Below are 26383 nucleotides of genomic sequence, written 5' to 3'. Positions count from 1 at the left end.
AGCCTAGTGAATCGTCTCTGTACCCCTTCCAAAGCTAGTATATCCTTTCTTAAGTAAGGTGACCAAAACTGCACGCAGTACTCCAGGTGCGGCCTTACCAATACCTTATACAGTTGCAGCAACACCTCCCTGCTTTTGTACTCCATCCCTTTCGCAATGAAGGCCAACATTCCATTTGCCTTCCTGATTACCTGCTGCACCTGCAAACTAACCTTTTGGGATTCATGCCTACGGCCACACTAGTCTGAAAACGCCCGATCTCGTCTGATCTCGGAAGCTAAGCAGAGTCAGGCCTGGTTAGTACTTGGATGGGAGACTGCCTGGGAATACCAGGTGCAGTAGGAACAGAAGAAGCTGGTGGACTTCTTCTGGAACAACAGGAAGCACTGGGTCTCTGTCGCGGTCTTGAGTCTCCCGCTTGAGGAGGGCGGTCAGTCGTTGGTGTGCGTCAGCGCCCAGCTCGCGACTTTCCGTCTTCAGACCCTGCAGAGATACCTTTACGTCGAGCCCCCTCCTAGGTGGTGTGCTCTGGCGAGGTATTTCTTCCGCCAGCAGCTCGACCTCAATTATGACACGCAGCTCCTGTTTGTGAACTTGGGGGGTGCCAGGACCGCCCTCCGGGAGCTGCCTGTCTTTTACAGGGAACTCATCAGGGTCTGGAACAAAGTCTCCACCAAGCGCAGCTCTCCACCGGCTGGAGTGGCGGCCGTCCTGCAGGAACCGCTGCTCGGGAATCCGTACCTCCACGGCCGAGGCTTCATGTGGCGGTCGGAAGAGAGGGCTGTGGCTGGTGAGGTGACCAGGGTCAGGGACCTGCTCGATGGCGGAGGAGCGGGCTGGATGGCGCCAGTCACGCTGGCGCGGCGCCTAAATTCTGCCAACGTCCGCCGCGCGGCCGATGCCATCGAGTCGCTAAAAACAGCTCTGGGCCCTGACTCCGTTAGGTGTATCGAGGAGGCTCAAGCACGTGGGGAGATCCCGTCCGAACTGACCCCCGTCCGGACGGAATTCCTCATCGGCGCCAAACCCCGGAACCTCCCTCGGGGGCCGGCGCCTCACAACTTGAGCCGCCTCGGGGAAATCCCCTCCGTGCCTTTCAGTTCCGCGCGGAGGGGTTTCCTGTACGGGCTGCTCCTGCACACCCTCAACTTTGCCATCCTCGCCGGCCGTCCGGACACGCCATGGCGTACCATCTTGCCGTCCGGAGGAGGCGGGGGTCCCCGATGGAGGGCACTCTACGCAGGGGTCCTCCCACTATTCATCGGGGACTTGGCCTGGAGGGTGGTGCACGGAGCAGTGCCGTGCAACAAATTTTTAAGCCGGTTCACGGACTCCCAGGCCGCCTGCAATTTCTGCGGTCTGGAGGAGTCCGTGTTCCATGTTTTTATTGAATGCACAAGGTTGCAGCCCCTGTTCCACTATTTGAAGGGGCTGCTCCTGAAATTCTGGCTGCACTTCAGTCCCACTCTCCTGATCTTTGGGCACCCTGTGCGGAGGGGAGCGGGTAGGTCCGAGGGCCTCCTCGTAGGACTGCTCCTGGGCACGGCCAAGGGTGCCATCAGCCGGTCCAGGTAGCGGGCGGTCGAGGGGGTCGTTCAACCTGACTGCCTGCCTCTCTTCCGCTCTTACATCCGATCCAGGGTGTCCTTGGAGATGGAGCACGCGGTGTCCACCGGTACGCTCGCGGCCTTCCGCGAGAGGTGGGCACCGGAGGGACTGGAGTGCATCATCACGCCCGGCAACCAAATTTTAATTTGATTTTACGTTTTAAAGTTTAATTTGTTTTAATTGCCGGTGCTTTTAGTGTCCCCCTCTCCTTTTATAGGGGGCACTGGAAAAAGGAAAAATTTGATTTTAGTGCCCCAAAAAAAAAAAACACAAAAAAAATAAATAAAAAAGGGGCCTTGTAAATGTCTTGTGTGTGTCATCCAGGTCGGGTGGCACGGATACATGTTTTATGTTTTTGCAGGTGAACTCCAAAAAGAGTTTCATGCACAAGGACCCCCAGGTCCCTCTGCACCACAGCATGTTGTAATTTCTCCCCATTCAAATAATATTCCCTTTTACTGTTTTTTTTCCCCCAAGGTGGATGACCTCACACTTTCCGACATTGTATTCCATCTGCCAAACCTTAGCCCATTCGCTTAACCTATCCAAATCTCTTTGTAGCCTCTCTGAGTCCTCTGCACAACCCGCTTTCCCACTAATCTTAGTGTCAGCTGCAAATTTTGTTGCACTACACTCTGTCCCCTCTTCTAGGTCATCTATGTATATTGTAAACAGTTGTGGTCCCAGCACTGATCCCTGTGGCACACCACTAACCACTGATTTCCAACCGGAAAAGGACCCATTTATCCCGACTCTCTGCTTTCTGTTCGCCAGCCAATTCTCTATCCATGCTAATACATTTCCTCTGACTCCGCATACCTTTATCTTCTGCAGTAACCTTTTGTGTGGCACCTTATCGAATGCCTTTTGGAAATCTAAATACACCACATCCATCGGTACACCTCTATCCACCATGCTCGTTATATCCTCAAAGAATTCCAGTAAGTTAGTTAAACATGATTTCCCTTTCATGAATCCATGCTGCATCTGCTTGATTGCACTGTTCCTATCCAGATGTCCCGCTATTTCTTCCTTAATGATAGTTTCAAGCATTTTCCCCACTACAGATGTTAAACTAACCGGCCTATAGTTACCTGCCTTTTGCCTGCCCTCTTTTTTAAACAGAGGCGTTACATTAGCTGCTCTCCAATCCGCTGGTACCTCCCCAGAGTCCAGAGAATTTTGGTAGATTATAACAAATGCATCTGCTATAACTTCCGCCATCTCTTTTAATACCCTGGGATGCATTTCATCAGGAGCAGGGGACTTGTCTACCTTCAATCTCATTAGTCTGTCCAGTTGTCGTGGTGTACATTGGTACCAACGACATCGGTAAAAAAAGGGATAAAATCCTACGAGACGAATTTAAGGAGCTAGGAGTTAAATTAAAAAGTAGGACCTCAAAAGTAGTAATCTCGGGATTGCTACCAGTGCCACGTGCTAGTCAGAGTAGGAATCGCAGGATAGCACAGATGAATACGTGGCTTGAGCAGTGGTGCAACAGGGAGGGATTCAAATTCGTGGAGCATTGGAACAGGTTCTGGGGGAGGTGGGACCAGTACAAACCGGACGGTCTGCACTTGGGCAGGAACGGAACCAATGTCCTAGGGGGAGTGTTTGCTCGTGCTGTTGGTGAGGAGTTAAACTAATATGGCAGGGGGATGGGAACCAATACAGGGAGACAGAGGGAAACAAAAAGGAGACAAAAACAAAAGACAGAAAAGAGATGAGTAAAAGTGGAGGGCAGAGAAACCAAAGGCAAGAAACAAAAAGGACCACTGAATATAAAAGGGCTGCAGGAGGGGTAAAAACTAAAAATCATGGTTTAAAAACTAGGATGAAAACACTCTACCTAAATGCACGCAGCATTAGAAATAAAGTAAATGAGTTGACGGCACAAATCATTACAAATGGGTATGATTTGGTGGCCATTACAGAGACATGGTTGCAAGGTGGCCAGGACTGGGAATTAAACGTACAGGGGTATCTGACGATTCGGAAAGATAGGCAGGAAGGGAATGAAGGTGGGGTAGCTCTGTTAATAAGGGATGATATCAGGGCAGTTGTGAGGGATGATATTGGCTCCAATGAACAAAATGTTGAATCATTGTGGGTGGAGATTAGAGATAGTAAGGGGAAAAAGTCACTGGCCGGCGTAGTTTATAGGCCCCCAAATAATAACTTCATGGTGGGGCGAGCAATAATCAAGGGAATAATGGAGGCATGTGAAAAAGGAATGGCAGTAGTTATGGGGGATTTTAACCTACATATCGATTGGTCAAATCAAATTGCAGGGGGTAGCCTGGAGGAGGAATTCATAGAATGCATACGGGATTGTTTCTTAGAACAGTATGTAACAGAGCCTACAAGGGAGCAAGCCATTTTGGATCTGGTCCTGTGTAACAAGACAGGAAAAATAAACGATCTCCTCGTAAAAGATCCTCTCGGAATGAGTGATCACAATATGGTTGAATTTGTAATACAGATTGAGGATGAGGAAGTTGTGTCAGAAACGAGAGTACTATGCTTAAACAAAGGGGACTACAGTGGGATGAGGGCAGAGTTGGCTAAAGTAGACTGGAAACAAGGACTAAACGGTGACACAATTGAGGAACAGTGGAGGACTTTTAAGGAGCTCTTTCATAATGCGCAACAAAAATATATTCCAGTGAAAAAGAAAGGCGGCAAGAGAAGAGATAACCAGCCGTGGATAACCAAGGAAATAAAGGAAAGTATCAAATCAAAGACCAATGCGCATAAGGTGGCCATGGTTAGTGGGAAACTAGAGGATTGGGAAGATTTTAAGCAACAGCAAAGAATGACTAAAAAAGCAATAAAGGGAAGATAGATTACGAAGGTAAACTTGCGCAAAACATAAAAACAGATAGTAAAAGCTTTTACAGATATATAAAACGGAAAAGAGTGACTAAAGTAAATGCTGGTCCCTTAGAAGATGAAAAGGGGGATTTAATAATGGGAAATGTGGAAATGGCTGAGACCTTAAACAATTATTTTGCTTCCGTCTTCACAGTGGAAGACACAAAAACCATGCCAAAAATTGCTGGTCATAGGAATGTGGGAAGGGAGGACCTTGAGATGATCACTATCACTAGGGAGGTAGTGCTGGACAAAGGCCTGGTGCTTTTCACGCTTTTGCTTGAATCATTCTCACTGGACATTTTGGACATTATTAGACTCAATGGACCTACCTGCAGAGTTGATGGGTACCTACTGATGGATCCTGTATTACTATCAATAACAATTGATGAATGACAGGCATCAAAGCAGAACAGTAGGCGTCAGGTGGTGTCGGCTGAGACGATGAGTGTGGGTCACATTGAGGCATTAATCAACACTATGTCAAAAAACAATCTTTTGTATAAATGTCGGACAACAATCTATGAATAGTTTTTCACACCATTTGCAAAAACTAGAACAGCCGTCAGCTCAACAAGAAACCTCACAAATAACGGCAACAGTTAGATGCAGGGGTAGAGAACGATTAAAGAAAACAAGAATATTCTTTACACGGTGAGTTGGTGCGATCTGGAATGCATTGCCCGAAAGGGCGGTGGAAGCAGATTCAATAGTAACTTTCAAAAGGGAATTGGATATATACTGGAAAATAATTTTTTTTAGGGCTATGGGGAAGGAGCAGGGTAGCAGGACTAATTGGGTAGCTCTTTCAATGAACCGACACAAGCACGATGGGCCGAATGGCCTCCTTCTGTGCTGTATGATTCGATGAAAACACTGCTCTATCACGCCCAGAGGTGTTGGAGATTGTGTCGGAGCCAGGGAAATCCCAAGGGTCAAAGCTGTACGCTGTCAAAAAACCATAGTGTCAATCGCAGAATGTTGTGCAACTTAGTCCCAACTCCAGCAGAGGTTGCTGAGGAAAAGGGGTTTCAACCCATCTTCTAGACAGATGAATCCAGTTCATTAAATGTTCAGAAATGTCCTGCTTGTATCATGCTCTATTTCTGTGTCCCAATTTGTTACGTTATGTCTATCATGCCTGGCTGTCACATCTGGAGGTACTTTCAAACCGTAAAGTGTCTATACTTCGCGTTAGACTCACCTTTCAGTCCTTCAGGTGTTGGGTGGAAAGATTTCATTTTTGCCCACCAGCTTCCCAATGCTCTCATGCCCGCTCACTGACTTCCCCGAGGCCGTGCCTTAATGCTAGTTCGCCTCACCTGCCCAATGCACTCCCGACGTCTGCTCCAGTCAGCTGCTGTGTCGTTGCTCCTCGGCCAATCGCCAGTTCACTCCCTTCCTATCCGTCCCCTTGAATCTTTCTGTTGGTTTCCAACCACCATTTCTGCTTTAAAGCGCTTCTACTGTACAAGTACTACAGAAAAAAAACAAAGCCCGTTTCCCAGCTCGGTGTTAGGAAACAAGTCTCCCAAGGGCTAGAATTTCCCCAAGGCCCACCAGTGCCCGGTTGTTGCCCAAAAAAACCGCTAAGGCCAGGAAGAATATCGCTGGCGAAAAGTTCCCTACATTTTATTTTTAAAATCTGCCCAGCGAAAAACATGGGCCTTGCACCCCCAATCAGGCGGTCGGTGCCTAAAGAAAATGGGCGAAAAATTAAAAATTCTATTAAAAATTTATCCCGAGGCTGCGGGTTGGGCCTAACATCAAAAAAATAAAAATAATTTAAAAAAAAAACTTAACTACAAAATCCCAAAAACTTTCCCAAGACACCTTTAAATTAAAATCACCCAACAGAATTTGAAAATAATTAGTAAAAAACCCAATTGCTTACCTTTTTCTTGCAGACCTACTTACCTACCGCCCAGTTCCACTGATCCTCCTGGACTTTTTTTAATACTTACCTACGGGTCACCGTTCAGCCAAAAATCGCGTCATGGCGATCTCAGGACGATGCACGCCGGCGGTCAGCTCCCCAGTGGGACTTCAAAACCGCCGGCGTACCTCAGTCGGAGAATTTTTTGCCGACCCGGTTCTCGACCAAAACCGCCAAGAAACCGGGCGGTGAACCACTGGAAATTCTAGCCCCTTGGTCTTTTAAAGTTTTGGGGAGGGAATGAAATATGAAGCAGGGGGAAAAGAGAGGTGGAAAATATGTAGAGGTGGGGACGGTGGGGAAGACAGGGATGGTGTAGGACTACAGATAGGAGATACAAGAGGAAGGGGAACTCTGGGAGGAGATAGTGATCCTGGTGAAGGCAAGGATAGTTGAGGAAAAGGGGTGGGGATGATTAAGGGTTTGTTAGGGTGACGGTGAATGATTGGGTGAGGAGGAAACGAGGTAAAGGGGTGAGTGGGAAGGGCTGCAGGTCAAGAGGAGAATAGGAGAGATAGCACAGTGCTGATCATGGGGCTGAAGGTGCAGGGGAGGAGATGGGCCAACTCCAAATACATTGCAAGCACTTTCCTTCCTCTTACCAACAATCCACGATGAATGAGCGAGGTGATAGCAAGACAAGTAGAAGAAATACTCCCAGGTCTCTCTGTGAACAGCATCAGAGGAGAGCCATTAGATGAAGAAATAAACACTCCGTATTAACTCTAGACATTTATTAATAAGTCATATGATTACATCCATCCCTGTAAGTACATGATACAGAGAATATAACTTGCAAGCTAGTACAAAAAGCAACACATGCCTGTGGGAGACATGTACTCAGTCACTTTACGAAACGGAAAAAAAACACTTCTAGTTTAGTAACAGACGGTCAGAGTAACATTGCTACATTTTTAAAATCTGATTCAGAACAACTGGGATAAATGATACAAAGACAAAACAGAATTCTTGCATATAAACTGTACTCCAATCAATAGCATTATACTGTATTTATATATATATAAATATATATATATATATATATATATAAATATCCCATTGAAGGCACATAGTAACAGGTCTGCAGCACACATGTATAGTCTGCACATATTTAACAATTAATATCCGAGTTTAACAAAATAAGATAAAGCGGGTGCATTTTTCTTATGTAGAACTACAGTGTGGTCAGGTTTTTTTTTCATTTTTTATATACATTTATATGGCTAAAACATTCTTGCAGCTAGCTTTATTTCAGTATTCTACTTTATATTGTGGTGGGGTGAAAAATAAAAGAAAATTACATCAAACTGATTCTATCTAAAGTTCCAGACAGTGTCAAATCATCTAACACCATCTGTTTGATCGTTTATCACTGGGGTCTCCAGACTATGTGCGGCCCAAGGACACTGTCAAACTGGCCCCATGAAGCTCAGGAAACTCCCTCCTATTTGAACTTGTATCTCGTGCTTGCGGCCTCGTGCTGTTTGAATATTGTGGCTCTGCAGGTTTGAACGGGGCTTTCCTTAGTCCTGTCGCACCAGGGTGGATGAACCAGAATACCAAGACCTGTTGGTGTCTGCAGGTTCATAGGAACTTTATATGCGGTCCGTGAGATTCCATGGTACATGCCTAAGTCACCCACGAAGGCAAAAAGCTTGGACACTGATTTTAAATGGTGGTGGGAGCGAGGGGGAGAAACATATCATCAGTATCATACTACTAAATATTCTTCGGTTCCCTCTCCCTATTCGTCATGGTTAAGCCTATAGGGGAATGGTAACACTGCAGCCAAACAGCAGAACACTGACTAGGCATATTGCGTGATCGGAAAGCCAACATATAATGGTTAATAAGACACAAAGACACAGCTTCTTCTCAAGATCAAAGCCATTCAAGTACTGATTGGGGTTGTGTTGCCGCTTCATTGGCATGTAACCATCGCATTCGCTAATTGAACTCTTTCTGTCCCTTAAATTCTCTAGTGAACTGCCCCACATGGTGATCTCTGATTAAATTGAATCTCAATTAAGAGTCTTGTAAGGAGAGTGTTGCTACAGAATGAAAGGTTTGTTCCAACAATTTTCTTATACCTTCAGCAACCTAGCAAAATCACATTGAAATCATGATAAATGTGTAAAGACAAATCCTCCCCTCTCCGAGTGATCGATTGACTTATTGTGAAGTACCCTTACTGGCCCCTCACTTTAGGTATCTTCTATGCGGCTACAGCAAGTGGAGTTGCTACAGAATGCAAGAAGGAACTGCGTGCTGGGCAGAAGGCTGGAGACACTGCATTGTTACAGTAAAGCCTGGTTTACAGTGCTGATAAACACAGCCTACTTGGCAGGGAAGGAGTTGGAAATTTCAATTATGACTCATTTATTCTCCTACAATGGAAATGGTGTTTGAAATTTCTGATCTGTCTCCTATGCCAAGCACACTACACGTATCCTATTTCAGGGACAGCTGAGCCAGGTCTCAGTTATGCTGGGAGAGAGAATATCACAGCTTGGATGGAGGGAGGTGGGGGCCAACAGAACAGAGTGGGATCATTCTGCATGTTTTGTTTTGAGTTACCCTTGAGGCCAGTCTTCTCTCCTGGGTAGGGGCTAGCATGCAAGGTATCTGGCATAAAAAGGCCAGCACCCCCCATCACCAAACAACTTTAATTCCTGATGCGGTCAATGGCAATTACCATGCACCCCCCCCACCACACACACACACACACAGACACAGAGCAATGCTCCACCCAGCTGACTTACAAGATTGACCAAAACTTAAACTTGCTCCTGTGCAATACGTGAACCAGCTGCAAGCTGTAGCACTGTGACTTATCTGGACCCTGGAGGCTGCCCTAGTATTCTACAGCTTGAAATACTCTTTCTAGACGTAGCCCAAGGCAGGAAGGGCAACATCTACAATTGTACTCTGGGGTGTCTTCAGTTCAAGTGAAGAATTTCCACATGCCCACCTTTACACTTTATTGAAATGCTTGTGGCAACACTGCACTGCCATATTATTCAGTTCATAATGGTGAATGGCAGCAGGTGCTAGTGGATCTAAAAGTCTAATTTACCAATAGTCAACCTAACAGAAACTGAAATGCTATGGTACAGTAGTTACTACTTTTCAAGTCTAATTAAAGTACAACCCATATTAATGGAACAGTGGAGTACATAGCTTATCTGACTGCAGGAACCCTTCAATCCATGAAGGGAAGCCATGAAGAGGGATTAATGGGATTGGTCTCTCCTACGGGATAAACTCAGTGGTCTCTCCTATGGATAAACTCAATAACCCACTGCTCTAACAGTTTAAAACATAGTTAAAATAATTAAGACACACAGACTACTATTAAACATATTGAAAAAGTTGCTTTTAATTACATGGAAACACAAACTAAAGGTAGTTCTTTAGGAGGTCATGAATACGCTAATCTGACTTCATGAAGCGTTACCCGCCTTCTCCCCGACATCCACGGTATAAAAATATTGAACAGATTACATTACATCATCTACTTTAGCTTTCTACAGTTTACAAGCCATCATAGACCAGAACAAAGGCTCTTCTCTCAAGTAGCTTCGCAATCAAATCAGGGTCTGTACATAGTACTGAATAACCCACTGAAAGAAAAAGTTCATAACTTTCTAAACAGTCACATGATCAACATAACACATTTGTTTGCATCACGGAGGCTTGTAGCACGCACTCAGGAAATTTATCAAGTTCTACCAAACCTGTACACATTACAAGCAGAACACAGGTAGGAAGCAGTTAAAGGTATTAACAGAATGAAGGGTTCAGATATAGCATACAAAATGGCTCAAACATTTAGTATTTAAATGCCTGTGATTTTTCCCATCCACCTACCCATTACTGTACATGTTAAGAATAAAAGGACCCACACTAATGTACAATCCCCCTCTGCTGAAAACATTTGGAGCAATTCATTCCCAGGACACATTATCTGCCATTAATGGGGTTACAGCACATGCTGGTGCCACAGCCACTCTCCCATCCTTTGCAGCAGCCTTGGAATTCCCTGTGCGAAGCCCTGTAGCTGGAGTGACTGCCCAGTGTATACTCTCTTACCTTGCTCTCGGCCGAGGCTGCTCATTCTTGGAGCTTCCCGTGGCGACCGAGCATTTCACTCTAAAGGGGACGGACACAATGGAGGCACGCTGCCCGACTCATCGCCCGGAAACCGCTAAGGCATGCTGTCGAGTGCCAACCTTGGGAAAGGGAAATGGGGGTGGGGGTGAGAGGTTTTAAAAAAAAATGAAAAATGACAGTAACTGCACTGAACACACATCTTATTGCTTGGTTGTGAGGAGTGAATACTCTGGTGGTGCAGCAGGTGAGATCTGTACCCTGCTCACTGTACAGTGCTGTCTCCAATGGCACATTTGCCACCAGAGGCATTTTCATCAGTGGCTTGCCAGTAGTGCTGCCGAGCGCAGGCACCAAAACCCTGCTCAGGAAGAGGGTGAGGGCTGGGGGGCTTCCAGATTCCACCCGTCTGCAGGATCAGCCACTTATGACATTGCTTGACTCCACAGATTTCCTATTGACATTGAGAGAAAGCTGCAGGCCAGAGTTCTGCGTGCGTGGAGCTGCTGCACTGTTGCCGAATCTGCCCGGCACTGCACTGCAAACGGAGAGAATTCAACAAGATGGACACTGACATAAGCCAACAGTCCAGAGTTTATACTTCAAGTCATTGGAATACCCATTCCCACATGTTACTGGAGTTAACTTTGGCTGCAAAACCGGCTTGTTCCCAGACTGGTATAAATTACTGGAGCAAACCTTCTTGCCATTTTCTTCCCAATAAATTGGAACCTGAATCAGGCTGGTGATGCAGGGCCAACCAGCGGATCAAGCTGGTGATGCATGTTCAACCAGCGAATCAGGCTGGTGATGCATGTCCAACCAGCGAATCAGGCTGATGATGCAGGGCCAACCAGCGAATCAAGCTGGTGGATGCATGTCCAACCAGCGAATCAGGCTGGTGGATGCATGTCCAACCAGCGAATCAGGCTGGTGATGCAGGGCTAACCAGCGAATCAAGCTGGTGATGCATGTCCAACCAGCGAATCAGGCTGGTGATGCATGTCCAACCAGCGAATCAGGCTGATGATGCATGTCCAACCAGCGAATCAGGCTGGTGATGCAGGGCCAACCAGCGAATCAAGCTGGTGATGCATGTCCAACCAGCGAATCAAGCTGGTGATGCATGTCCAACCAGCAAATCAGGCTGGTGATGCAGCACCAACCAGCAAATCAAGCTGGTGATGCATGTCCAACCAGTGAATCAGGCTGGTGATCATGTCCAAGCAGCGAATCAGGCTGGTGATGCAGGGCCAACTAGCGAATCAGGCTGGTGATGCAGCAACCAGTGAATCAGGCTGGTAAACAAGTACCAACCAACGAATACACTGAAGCTAAGTAGTGGAGGGAGCAGAGTTAATGAGGGACTGGGGAGGTAGTGGGAGTGAGGAGAGGTGGAGGTGATTGCATTCAGTATGGACGAAAGAGAATGCTCCATCTAAAAGGCTATCTACAAATCTGTTTTCGTTTCTTCAGAAAATGCTGTAAATGAATCAATATTCTGTAATACTACTTCATAATATTCACGGTTAATGAACAAGTCTAACAAATGGGAGATCTGAGTGACGAAATCACCCAGGAAAGTCCATTCAACTTGGTGAAGTAACCTCCATCAGTACTACCTGGCAAATTAAAGCACCAGGAAATTCTACCTTTAACAATGGAGTTTGTTAAATATTCAATTATATAATTTGCTAGTTATATAGCACAGTAAAGAAAGTATTCCAGTGTATTATGCCCCATCAATAGACTCAATTGTTTCCTAACCTTCCATATAACATGCTGCAATATTAGTTTTGACCATTTTAGACATACAATGGTTAAATCAGCTGTGCTGAGGCTTATCCGATCGGAGGGCAAGTGATTGGCTAGCTGTATCACTGCCACCCGGGACTATTCTTTTGCTGTAACATTGCTGAATTGAGACAGCAAATCACGCTTCACATGGTACATGCAAAAATGTGCTGGATTGACAATGCGTGTCTCACACTGGCAATCACTTGCCTTCTTGACGGAAATGATCCATCATCTTGAAAGCTACAAAGGGACTGTGTTACCATGTTCATTTGGAAACAAAAGGAAGTGCACTTTAGCCAGTTATGTTGCAATACTCTCAGTTCATTCTGTCAAACCGCTCCAATGTTAGTGACCGACTTGTAACTACCAGTACTTCACCCCAATGCCAATACAGTTCAGAATGTGCTCTCCAAATGCAGGTTGACTTTCGAAGGACAACAGCCGGAATTGGGTTTATTAGATCACAGTTCAAGTTGACACAGCATGATGATTGCAAACAGTCACCGTTACACTGCACACAACGTCTAATGGCCGCATTCCTAGAGTTGGTTTGTACTTGTTGTTAGGATTCCCCATTAAGCATGAACAGACAAGAATGTATCTGCTTACAGCAGTTTTCCTATCCCACAGCTCGTTTTCACACTGGAGGCCAATATATTATACACACTCCTAGCTTTTCATTCATTATAATCGCTCAATCCCAGATCTCAAATCTGTTTTTGATGTGTTAAACCTCTCCGCCTCTTTCCTCCTTCAAGATGCTCCTTAAAACATACCTTTTTGACCAAGCGTTGGGTCACCTGCGCTAATTTCTACTTATGCAGCTTGATGTCGAATTTTTATCTCATAATACTCCTATGAAGCACCTTGGGATGTTTCACTATGTTAAAGGTGCTATATAAATACAAGTTGTTGTTGTTGCATTTAAATAAACTGTACTGTATTATAACTACCACAAACAGTTCTACACAGATCGAATAAGGTACAGTAGAAGTTATGTTACTGGACTGGTAATCCAGAGAATGAGAATTCAAATCCCTCCATGGAAATTTGAATTCAGCTTAAAAATTCTGGGATCAGTAAAAGTGACCAAAACAGGTGTGCAGAGGCTGGGAGAGGTAAACAGAAGACAATGGGGGTTCTAATAGTACTAACTGTATGTAAATGTTCCAGGGGTTTTACTGACGTCATGGGAACCAATCGTGGCTTTGATACCAACATCTCAGTAGTCAAATGGTCGATAGCATGCAGCAAAGAAATGACCAAGAACACCAGGGAGGATTACTCTCGAAGGGTTAGTTAGATATCTAAAAACACCAAAAAGATTTAATAGGTTAATTAAAACTCCAAGCTGCCCTGATAGTCTAGTGAGTAAATGCGGTATTGTAAATATCAATAGTCATACAGGCCAGGCTCAATTTCCTGATTGTGCTGTTAGGATATCTCAACTGTGTATTATAAATGGCTTCAGCATCTTTGGATCCCTGCTCCTGATTGATATTCAATGGCCTCCTACAGGAAGTTCACAGGAATGGATTCTGGGTGATGACAAGATTGAGCTCGGCTGTGATGCACTCCATGGCCAAAAAAGCATGAAGGACTGCTTAGGCAAAGTATTGGAGGGCTGCACCAGCACGGAACAGTTAGTACCAATAGGGAACAGCACCCCAGCCAGAGATAGTACCCCAGCAGGGAACAGTACCCCAGCCAGAGTCACTACCCAAGCCGTCAGTATCAGCAGGGAACAGTACAACAGTCTGGGCTTTGGCTGGCATTCACTCTGTTTTCCCAGAAAGATGGAGTTGATGAACAACGCCTCTATGTACGTTCACACATCCTTCGCAGAGAGGAGTGTTGACCATGGTGGGGTCACAAACAAAAGTGTCGCCTGGGCTACAGGGGAGGAGGGAAGTGGCAAGGATTCTACCTCATTGAAATTCATAGCACGGAAGAAGGCCATTTCGACCCATCGTGTCTGTGCCAGCCGACAAAGAGTTATCCAGCCTAATCCCACTTTCCAGCTCTTGGTCCGCAGCCCTGTAGGTTCATGTGCATATCCAAGTAAATGTGGTGAGGATTTCTGCCTCTACCATCCTTTCAGGCACTGAGTTCCAGACCCTCACCACCCTCTGGGTGAAAATAAATCCCCTCTAAACCTCCGACCGATTACTTTAAATCTATGCCCCCTGATTGCACTCCACATCAGCAGCTTAAAGGGCAGCGAACACCAGCAGGAAGGATTCACACGCCCAGCCAAAGAAGCTATATACAGGCTAGCGTCAGGGCAGAAAAATAATACATGTTAAATAAATAAGACAAACGCCGCCAGGTCATTGGGCAAAGTTAATTCCCCATGAGGTCTCTCACACCAATGGCACCTCATACTGTCTATTGATGGTGACAACAGCCCCCACAAGTACAAGATTTTCTCTGGGTGCTAAATAATATTTGCTACACATTAATAACCTTGTCTTGGGTATACAGGTCATCATTTCTAAGTTTGCAGATAATACAAAACTCAATTGTAGGAAACAATGAGGAGGATAGTAACAGACTTCAGGAGGACATACCCAGACTGGTAAAATGGGCAGGCATATGGCAGATGAAATTTACCACAGAAGTGTGAAGTGGTACATTTTGATAGGAAGAATGAGGAGAGGCAAGATGAACTAAATGGTACAATTTGAAAGGGGGTCCAAGAACAGAGAGACCTTGGGATGAACGTATACAAGTCTTTGAAGGTGGCAGAATAAGTTGAGATGGCTGTTCAAAAAGCATATGGGATCCTTGGTTTTATTAATAGAGGAATAAAGGACAACAGCAAGAAAGTTATGCTAAATCTTTGTTTTAAAAAAATGGTTCGGTCTCAGCTGGAGTATTGTGTTCGATTCTGGGAACCACACTTGAGGCCTTGGGACAGGATGCAGAACAGATTTACTAGAATGGTACCAGGAATGAGCAACTTCAGTTTTGTAGAGAGACTAGAGAAGCTGGGGTGGTTGTTCTTGGAGCAGAGAAGATTAAGGAGAGGTTTGATAGAGGTGTTCAAAATCAAGAATGGTTTTGATAAAGCAAATAAGGAGAAATATAGAGTGGCAAAAGGGTCGGTAACCAGAGGACTCAGATTTAAGGCAATTGGCAAAAAAAACAGAAGCGACATGAGGAAACTTTTTTTTTAAAACACAGCAAGATTCAATAGTAACATTCAAAAGAGAATTGGATAAATACTTGAAGGAAAAAATTTACTATGGAGAAAGGGCAGGAGAGTGGAATTAATTAAATAGCATTACCAAAGAGCTGGCACAAGTAGAATGGGCCGAATAGCCTCCTTTAGTGCTGTATCATTCTATGATCTAAAAGTCACCTACCCATTTATAAAGAACAGATTTACAATGTTGCTACACAGTGCAGGAAGATCATGTCCTTAGTTTTGGGTACAAGATTGATAAACAGAGCAGGGGCAGTCACTCAAAGTCCTGTGTAAGTACAGGTGCCTCTTTCTGTACTTTGGTTGCAAATGTACACTTCAGACTAACTGCTCTTCCACAAATTCTGCAGAGGTCTAGTCCACAGCTGATATGTATATGTAAAAAATAATCCTCCATACCCATATTCTGCAGCAGTTCTGCTTCTACCCCATGACTGAGAAAAACTGCAAACATCAACTCCAATTCTAACGAAGGGTCACCACCTGGAATCTTACCCCAGCTTTTCAGAGGCTGCATTTCTGGTTTGTTACCCCCATCCCTTATGCTCCATTCTGACTGCATGTAGGTCCTGCTGCCATTTGGTTGCTAATATTCAGGCAGCCAGCAGGTGGTGCTGCAGAGCTAAGGAGATTGATTCAACTCAGCTTTTGGCCTCACCGCACCGTCACATGCTTATTGTCTTGATCCTTCTTCAAAGGTTTTAATGTGAAATGAGGGAGAAAAAAAACGACACGATTTGTATTTAGTTATTCCCCACCATCCACTTCTAAAGGCACCCGCAGTGCTCCTGGACCTCGCTCGAGCAGTCAATCTTCACGTTCAAGTCCCGACAATGAGTGAGAGCTATTCAACCACGGGAGAGGTGGATATTGCTGCCAAGCCTAAGCCTGTCCTCATCCACGTGTATGCACGTGCAGTTTCTAGTAGCGGGCAATGATTGGGTAGCGATCACGAATGGAATCTGATTTTAGTTGTCGTTGGATCAGGGCACTGAAGCCAATTGTAGCATTCCTACCCGCCTTTCCTCGCGAGTTCAGCTATCGGTACTGACCAGGAATTAAGCATGGAACCTCCTTGGTCGGTGTAGTTCAATGCAGTATCAGATGGTGTCCTTACCAATGAAACCATCCAGGGGGGTCTTTTCTGTCAGTTTAGCAGCTGCATCACCCTGGGTGTGTTAGGCCCACAGGTTTTATAGAGAACACGCCAATCAACTGATATTGCAGGATTGAAAGACTTGCGTTTATATTGCGCCTTTCACAACTTCAGGACGTCCCAAAGTGCTTCACAGCCAAGGAAGTACTTTTGAAGTGTCGTCACTTTTTTAAAAATTCGATCCTGGGATGTGGGCATCGCCAGCATTTATTGCCCACCCCTAATTGTCCTTGAAAAGCTGTTGGTGAGCTGCCTTATACAACCGAGTGGCTTGCTAGGTCATTTCAAAGGGCAGTTAAGAGTTAACCACATTGCTGTGGGTCTGGAGTCACATATAGGCCAGACCGGGTAAGGGCGGCAGATTTCCTTCTCTAAAGGACATTAGTGAACCAGATGGGTTTTTACGACAATCCAGTAGTTTCATGGTCACCATTACTGATACTAGCTTTTTATTCCAAATTTATGTAACTGAATTTAAATTCCCCAGCTGCCGTGGTAGGATTTGAACTTACATCTCCAGATCATTAGTCCTGCCCAGTTGTAATGGGGAAATGCGGCAGCCAATTTGCACACAGCAAGCTCCCCCAAACACCAATGTGATAATGACCAGATAATCTGTTTTTTACTGATGTTGATTAAGGGATAAATATTGACCAGGACACCAGGGGTTAACTCCCATTCTTTGAAATAGTGCCATGGGATCATTTACATACACCTGAGAGAGTAGAAGGGGCCCCGGTTTAATGTCTCATCCGAAAGACAGCGCTCCCTCAGAACTGCACTGGAGTGTCAGCCTAGATTGTTGTGCTCAAGTCTCTAGAGTGGGACTTGAACCCACAACCTTCTGACCCAGGAACGAGGGTGCTACCCACTGAGCCCCGGCTGACACCTGTCTTGCATACCACTGCTCCTTCCTCAGCAGCACTGGGTTTTTTTAAATGCAGTTGAAAGGTTCAGGCTTCAGTTCAGTATTTGGACTGCATGGAACCAAGCTTAGCTTCTACAACAGTGTTGGACTGTGAGCTCCAGATACATTTTCAGAGATTAGGAATACAAGCTCTGCTCAGAGGAGCTTCTGGAGGAATAGAATTGAAAAGCAGAGGAGTTATGTTAATCTTGAATAGAACCTTGGTTCGACCACACTTAACTATCGTGCACAGTTCTGGTTCCATATGACAAAAAGGATATGGAGGCAGTGGAGAAGGTGCAAAAAAGATTTAAAGGGATGATTACAGAAATGCGGGTTATAACCATCAGGAAAGACTGAATAGGATGTGGCCCTTTTCTCTAAAAAAAGAGAAGGTTGAGGGGTGACCTTATAGAGGTTCTTTTAATTATGAAGGGGTTTGATAGGGTAGATGTAGAGAAGGTGTTTCTGCTTGTGCGGGAGACCAAAACCATAGGCCATAAATATATGATGGCCACTAATAAATCCAACAAGGAATTTTGGAGAACTTCTTTACCCAGAGATCGGTTAGAATGTGGAACTTGCTACCACATGGAGTGGTTGAGGTGAATAGCATTGATGCATTAAAGGGGAAGTTAAGTAAGTACGAGGAAAGGAATAGTTATGCTGATAGGATTAAATGAAGTAGGGTGGTAGGTGTCTCGTGTGGAGCATAAACTCGGGCAGAGACCAGTTGAGCCGAATGGCCTGTTTCTGTGTTGTACATTCTACACAACAAACCTGACCGAGCAATCAAAAACTCCAACAGACTTAAGTTTTGGATTTACCCAATTATTGGCTTGGGAGTTTTAATGTCGGCTGACGGTGAAATCAGCACTTCTAAAAGCAGAACGCAGTTAACATTACAAGTTGGCCAAGGAGCTACATCACACCAGTGAAGCAGAGTTCTGGTTTTGAAATATTCCCAGAGTCTGATTCCATCTCTGTTTGCATGATTAAATCAGTGTCCAGCAAGTGTTGCCATTTCCGTTCTCACTCAGTGACCATACACACATGTGCCTTCTAACAGTGGTCACTGGGTAGCAAGCAGGAGCTGCAACCCAATTCAGCTCCCAGTCTAGGAGTGTTGCCACCCTATCGGCTGTCCCAGCTAGCTATCGGTTGCCTAAGCAAGCTATCGGCTGCACCAGCTAGCTATCGGCTGCCCCAGCTAGCTATCGACTGCCTAAGCTAGCTATCGGCTGCCCCAGCTAGCTATCGGCTGCCCCAGCTAGCTATCGCCTGCCCCAGCTAGCTATCGCCTGCCCCAGCTAGCTATCGGCTGCCCCAGCTAGCTATCGCCTGCCCCAGCTAGCTATCGCCTGTCCCAGCTAGCTATCGGCTGCCCCAGCTAGCTATCGGCTGTCCCAGCTGGCCACCGGCTGCCCCAGCTAGCTATCGCCTGTCCCAGCTAGCTATCGGCTGTCCCAGCTGGCCACCGGCTGCCCCAGCTAGCTAGGCACAGACCAGGACTGAACACACCTGAAACATGCCCGCAAACTGGCCACCATATTTGAGCCCAGTCCACGGCCCCATCAGCACAGCAGGAACGGCGCAGATTCTGGTATTAAACTAATCACTTTTTAAGAAAAAAACAAAAAGAAAATAGCACAGATTCTGGAAATCTAAAATAAAAATACTGAATGCAAGGTCTTCGACCTGAAATGTTAACTCTGGTTTCTCTCCACAGATACTGCCTGACCTGCTGAATGTTTCCTGCACTCTCTGTTTTTATTCCCAGTCACTCCAAATCCTGCTCGTTCTTTAATAATACAAATCCAACCACAGGGCCTCCTTGTGTAGACTGCAGGTGGTTTGGTCAGTTGGTCAGTAGTGGACTTGGCGACGATTGCCACTGCTTTCAACTGGAAAATTGGCAATGTGTGGCTTGTAGTGCCGACACCAGCTTTCCCCTTTCTACAGAGCTGACCGACCTCACTCCCAACGCCGGGCCTGCCGCAGCAATAGGCAAGTTATTAAACTTAAGCCTGCGACAATCCGAATGGGAGGCTGGTACCCCGGCATCAGGCCGCGTCGCCCACACTCCACTTCAATTCTGGAGCCTTTCTGTGGCTCGAGAGGTTCATTTGAAAATGGAAGGAAATGTTTTGGGTTGGGGGAGGTAAAAGAGTTCTTCCTACACAGAGTACACCCCATCTCACTTCAAAAAATGCCCCATACGTTCTAGGAGCTATCTCGGTTTTAAACAGTGTATCTCCAGCATTATACATCCTTGCAATTTTGAGTACAGGCCCTTACAACCTGCGCTACAGACATGGTGCATGGGAAACAGATTGCTTGTGTCCCAGAACAGGCCTGTTTATTTCATTAAAAGTCAGCGTTTCAGGTAGACCAGCAGGTATCCAGCACCCTGTGATCCCCATCCTCGCCTCACCTAGCTTCCAGACTATTCTGCAGACCAGCTCCCATCAATGGAATAAGTCTGGGGCATGCTGACCTACCATCCCTGTAACGCACCTCATCAGAGCAGCTCAGAAACCTGAAACAGCAGGTCTCCACGCAGCAGAGAATTTGCTGTGGACACAAAAATCTCTCATGAGGCAGGAGACAGAGGATCAGAGCATCCAGCCTGACCCTGCTCTGCTGTATTCCCAACCACGGCAGCTCTAATCTAACCCAAATTCCCGGCCTTTTCTTCATATCCTTCAATAGCCATGGAAGATATTGTGGCCTTTGGGAACAGTCTGTTCCCCTCTCCCATCCCCGGCCCATACTACTTCTTGACAAATAATGACAAACGTGCACTCACACGAGTCTCACGCTGTGAAAACCGCCAATTTGGGCATCACTTTGCACAAACTTCAGTACAAACCGGAATAAAATCACTTACTACAAAAAACCCCCCACAAAGTTATAAAAGCTTCGGCATGCATCAAACGGGACACTGACCCCGGGGGAAAAAAATCTTTTCCAGTCTCCTTTAGCACCCAACTTGTCACTTCTCTGATGCAACAACCCTAGCAATTCACCTCACTGGTCAAAGGTTACTCTAACTTCAGCACATTGTGTCCGACCCCTTCCTGGCTTGTTTTGTAGCTACAGATGACCAGTTCATAACTTAGCTCATGCCCGCCATTCAGTGCTTTATAATAGACACGGCCAACTGCACATCACCAGTCTCTAAAAAGCATCAATAGGAAGGAGCCCAGTTTGGAAGAATACACTTACAAATACTGCCTGCATCTTAAATCTCCTCTCCACAGACTGGAGGACAGGTCATTGATAAGCATGCTGAAGCAAATCTTATTCCCCAACGCAGAGATATGAAAGCTGCCATCTTACGGTTTGAACACAACACAAATAAACTCTAGCAAGACTAAATCCCAGCTCAGGTCAACCCTTTCTTTGGTAACATCGAACTCACATCAGGAGCTAAGCTGTACAGGAACACTGTTGTTTCTCAAAGGTTGAGAGAGAAATTCATTTTTTTTTAATAAAAGACTTTCCCGATTAAATGTATTTCTTACATTATTCTCATCCATGCACATCACTATTGGAGAAACTGCATAATCTAAATACTTTCACACAAATGCTTTAATCTGTGCAGCATCAATTCCTGCTAATTGCAATACCTGGTTCAACAATAGGCCTCCAACGTACTCCTTACTTTCCATCCACTCCCATTATATAGAATTCCTAATCCAAATCCTTAATGAAAACGCTCCCGTTTCTTTGTGCTGCGCAGCCTTTGCAAAGAATCATGATTTGTCTACTCGCCAAAGTCCTGCCCATCTCCCATAAAGGCACTGAGTCTTGCTGGGCACCTTTCCACAGGTGTACGGCAGCCTCCTGTACCTTGCCATCTCGGTATGTGGGGGGGGTGGAGATAAGTACAGCCAACCCCGACCCTGTCCTCACTTGACCTGCCCACACGAGCAATTTCTAGCAGGGTCATTGCATAGTGATCAGGTTAGGTATTGGCAGGGTATTTACCTATGGTTGTAGGGAAATCATAGTTAACCCTGATCCCGTGCACACTTGACCTCCCAACGCACTTTCCAGCAAAGATCACGAAACTCTGGCCGACCTTTCCCCTTCCCAGCCCGGGGGACATCACAAGGCCATTTATGACACTCATACTACCAACTGGCTGAGATTAGCCTACTAGCCAAAGGCGGGCAGCGGAAACGTTACAAGGACACCCTCAAAGCCTCCCTGATAAAGTGCAACATCCCCACTGACACCTGGGAGACCCTGGCCAAAGACTGTCCTAAGTGGAGGAAGTGCATCCGGGAGGCGCTGAGCACATCGAGTCTCGTCGCCGAGAGCGTGCAGAAATCAAGCGCAGGCAGCGGAAAGAACGTGCAACAAACCAGACTCCCCACCCACCCCTTCCTTCAATGACTATCTGCCCCACCTGTGACAGAGACTGTGGTTCTTGTATTGGACCGTTCAGCCACCTAAGGACCCATGCTAAGAGTGGAAGCAAGTCTTCCTTGATTCCGAGGAACTGCCTATAATGATGATGAGGATTCAAACCTGGGAGTTGAACCGGTCTCATACAGATTTGGTGGCAACACGAATAAATAAATGGGACAAAGTACATATACAATAAATTAGCAGTTTAAATGTAATCAGCCGACAGAAATTTTAACCTGAATGGGACATTTACTGGGAAACAATTTCTGGGCATTTTCAGGATATTATTCATTCAGTGACAAATGAAGGATAACTGCTGATAAACAGCACAAACTTAAGGGCTTTTAAACAAGGCGGGCGGGGGTTGGAACGGGAAGGGGGTGAGTCAGTAGTGCGCACACTGTCCTTTCACCTCTGAGAGCTGGCTTTAATACAATCCCAACAGATGGGAAGAAAGATTTGCTCTCTCTGCAGGATATGAAGCTGTTAACTGAAGGGGAATTTGGCACCATCTCCAACCAGTTCCTATGAGGTGCCTCTGAGTCACCACCAGTTAACAGCTCCAGTCAGAGAAGCTGCAAGGGTAGCTGATATGGAAATAGAAAAAGGTTGGACCTGATACACGATGTGGCAATACATGGCCTGTGCCAGACCTGACCTGAGGAAGTGCTCCAAACTCAGGCATCACCGAAGTAGAAAAGTGTTCTTTTCCCCAGTACAAAACCTCACCAAATATATAAATATATATTTTTTTTAAAACAAAGACAAAACAACATAAATAACCACGTATCCCAAGTATCCATGATATTAATTTAAATGGGAGATTACCAATGACAACAGAACTTTCTTCCCATCTGACGAAAAGGTTAAGAACCAGATTCAGCCGTCCCTGCTGTTGGATGGGGGATTACACTTGGGCCTGGATCCTGTCAAAGTACATGTGGTCTCCTGCATCGAAGCCCAACAGGCACCTCGAGCAGCTCTCTGACCAAAAGGCAGTTAACATTTATTCCGTGATTATAGATTTTGTAAACAACAATGTTTAAAAAAAAATTAAACCTGTGTCTCTTCCCCACCCCACCCCCAGGCTGATTTGCTACAATTCCTCTTCCTTTCAGGTCCCACGGTCTTTCCAGCTACTGTCAGCAACAGGGCTCCACAATCGGTCAGTAGGAATCAGATTCAAGCCAGGCCAGCTGTTCGCAGTCTCCCTCTTCCCACAGACACAGAATACTCGAGTGCTGCACAGCCACCTCCTGCCCTATCAGCAATGGACACGCAGCGCCCAGATCAAGTACAGCCGACAGGCAGCTCCACAACTCTAAATCATTGCCCTCTGGTTGGAGTCATTAATCTGGATATTAGGAACTGCACTATACTCAGAAAATTCAGTTTCCAGTTTCATTTTAAGGTGAGATGAGGTCTGTAATGTTAACCAGCGTTTACTATCATTCTACTGTAAAGAGGATGGTTAGTCTCACATTAGCCAAATAAACACCTAATTTACTCCTTTACACTGCATCGCCTCTACAGTTTCACAGTTTAAACACCTTTCTTTTTTAAGTGCACAACACAGATTGAAATTGTGTTGTATGGTATGTGGAACGGAGGCATCAATTGTATGAAGCTCCTTTTCCCTATATTTTATCAACGGTGTTAATGCCAGTCAAAGGATCACATTAGCGTGTTATTAATATCGCACAGCCCAAGTTCAACTCCATCACTAGTCGATAAATAAAGGTCAGTTGGGCCCCATTTGTCTTGTCATCAACTAGCTGAAGATCTGGTGCACTTGTCCCTTTGGACTCCGAAGACTTGATCCACACTCAAAGGCCCTTTTCCTGTCCTGTGCATTTTCATTCCATATATCTTGAAGCCTTCAAAGGCACACCTCAAGCGTCACATAACCTGGACATAAAGCACTTTGCTAATCTCTAGCTCCCGTCAGATTCCATTTTACCAGTTCATCTACTTGATATAAAGTTTCCAAAGGAATGTTTTCATCCTACTGGACTGCACGCACAGTCATTCACTGCTCTGAAGAGGTGACTCGCAGCCTGCTGGTGTCTGGTGTCAAAAGAGATCACAATAGTGGTTAAAATGCACAGGAAAACGATACAAGAATGGGGCCTGTAGTAATTTAAATTTGGGTTTCATTAAAAACAAGATTAGATGGAAGAAATTTTGTATGTTAGTGAGCTATCTTGCCCTTCAGTGGAACTGAAATTTTGTGCTGGTACAAGGCTTCGGGTTCTCTCTCCACCAACAGTTAATGACCGCAGGTAGCATTCACTTTGGAACTTGACAGTGTGTTCTAGTCAGCAGGATTTTGTCTCATCACTGTGTTAAATGTGCTCGTAGATGCTATGTTTACATATATTTCCTCTACTGAAATTATATAAACCTTTTTGTTTTACAATTTAGTTACAAATACCAAACAGCGGATATCAGCACAAACACATTTGTGACCTTGCTACACGTATAGCGATCAGCAAAAATCTTCCCCGAGATGTTTGGAGTTTGGGAGTGTAATGGACTGTCTCGTGTCATCCAGGCTAGCCCATGGGTGACTCAAACATCCACTCTCTATCCAAAAGAGCACTCAAACAATTCTGCTTGTTGTGTACCTAAGCCATTAGAGGGCACCCAACAAGAATCAATGGCTTGTGCAAGGGATGTTCCTTGTGGGCTTCGGAGTTACAATTTCTTGAAAAAAAAATCAATTATTTGGTACTAAACTGACATTAACACTTGTGTATCTAATTCATTCCATAGCGCACTTCGTAAATTTAAAAAAGACTACTTAAAGTATACTTTTAGCATTTGTTAAAAATACATATTGCTCATTTTGAACAAATTTCATTGGGCAGACGCTTGTTAGCTGGCATGAGGGCATGTCTGCCGAAAGGACACGACGCGACCATCTGATTAAAAGCAGTCCATTGGAAATATTCAGCTGCTGGAGGCAACCCCCAATTCATATACTGTATGTGGTACAAATACACCTGCTGCATCCAACTTTTGGGGCAACTGACACCTACTGTGAAAGGGCAAAGAACGGTCATCTACCCAAGGAAATGTCCTGGAGTACACTCCGACTGATGGCCAGGATGGTACAGACCACACCACCCACAGGACATGTTACCGGCAACATTGCATCCCTCCCCCACTGTTTTGTTTTCAATGTCTTTTTAATAACAAAATCGTGGACATTCCAAGCACTGCCATTCACTGAACCCCGACCATCTCTTGAACTTTGAGGAGCTGCTCCTGGGTGAGGCCTCACTTCTGCTCAGCAGGGTCCTCAGTGCTCTGCTCGGGCTCTGGACCCGGATCGGGATCAGGATCTGCCAAAGAGGCACCGAATGCATTTTGCACAATCTGAAACCCGAATGACTCCAAGAGGGACATGTTCTGCTGGGGCGAAAAGGGCGAACTCAGGCCAGTGGGCAGGTCAGCCAGCGGTCCCCCGGTGGGCTTGACGTGGACCTTTAGCATATGCTTGTTCAGGTAGGACTTGGATTTAAACACTGAGCCGCAGTCTGGGCAGGTGTATTTCTTCGGTTCCGTGTACGGCTCGGCGTTGGCCTCGATTTTAATTTTCCCGTTGTTGAGGTCACACTGAAAGGTCTCGTCCTGGTCGTGTTTCAGAGGGGACTTAAGGTCACTGATGTCCGAGAGATCTCCAAAGGAGTCGGAATTGTCCTGTGAGTCCTGATGCTGACACTTCAGCCCGTCTATCTCACCATCTGCAGAAACACAGGAAAAGAAATGTTAGTCACAGTTTGCTGTGGCAGGAAATGCAAAAACAAATCTGGTACCCATCACCACCCCCCTGCCTCCCCATCCCATGTTCAGACATGATATGGACTTAATGCATGCTTCACTTCACAAACTATATTTTCCAATCCAAGCCCTTTCCATTGATTTACACAGTTTGTATATCAAATTCATCAACAAACACTACTTAAAAAAAGGTTTTGGAAGAACTGCAACAATTGGATTTGGTTGAAAGGTCAGAAACAATGGGAACATCCCAGAATTATTGCACAGCACTTGCTCCTGTACGATTTCCAATCCTGAAAAAGAAATCCTATCTTTCCCCCCCACCGCCCCCCTCATCCCCCCAAAAAGGAATAAAGCAGTGATAGCGCTGGCAGAGTGACAGGATTCAGGTTAGAGTGCACAATTTGGCACAGGAAGTTTCCAATTTCAAAGGCAGAGGCTATAAGGAGAGAGAGGGAGAATCCAAGATCAAGCTGACTGGGCTGCTCATACACAGTGCCATTATCAGAGCAACACAGGAATCTACAGGGCTGGAAGAGACAAGAGAGATCAATATAGCTGGCCCTAGAGCCCCGGCAG

The 26383-nt window shown here is 45.6% G+C and overlaps 1 protein-coding gene and 1 pseudogene across 2 annotated transcripts in view; one reads left to right on the top strand and one right to left on the bottom strand.

The window, feature by feature from the left end:
- Positions 1-226: 226 nt before the first annotated feature.
- On the top strand, positions 227-345 carry LOC139269435 (5S ribosomal RNA; annotated as a pseudogene).
- Positions 346-7140: 6795 nt separating this feature from the next.
- patz1 (POZ/BTB and AT hook containing zinc finger 1) overlaps positions 7141-26383 on the bottom strand; it is a 99732-nt gene continuing 80489 nt past the window's right edge. The window contains exons 5-6 of one of the 2 annotated variants that reach the window (XM_070887570.1): positions 22847-25767; positions 7141-10653 (exon numbers count right to left, since the gene is read on the bottom strand). In XM_070887570.1, the coding sequence (XP_070743671.1) occupies positions 25301-25767 (467 nt within the window). In that variant the 3' untranslated portion in view covers positions 7141-10653; positions 22847-25300. Of the gene's footprint in view, positions 10654-22846; positions 25768-26383 lie in introns of those variants that run through there. The other variant, XM_070887571.1, reaches the window with a different exon arrangement.

This window comes from Pristiophorus japonicus, chromosome 8, assembly GCF_044704955.1.
Source record: "Pristiophorus japonicus isolate sPriJap1 chromosome 8, sPriJap1.hap1, whole genome shotgun sequence".
Taxonomy (NCBI): Eukaryota; Metazoa; Chordata; class Chondrichthyes; family Pristiophoridae; genus Pristiophorus; species Pristiophorus japonicus.
This window is presented reverse-complemented; position numbering and strand designations above follow the sequence as displayed.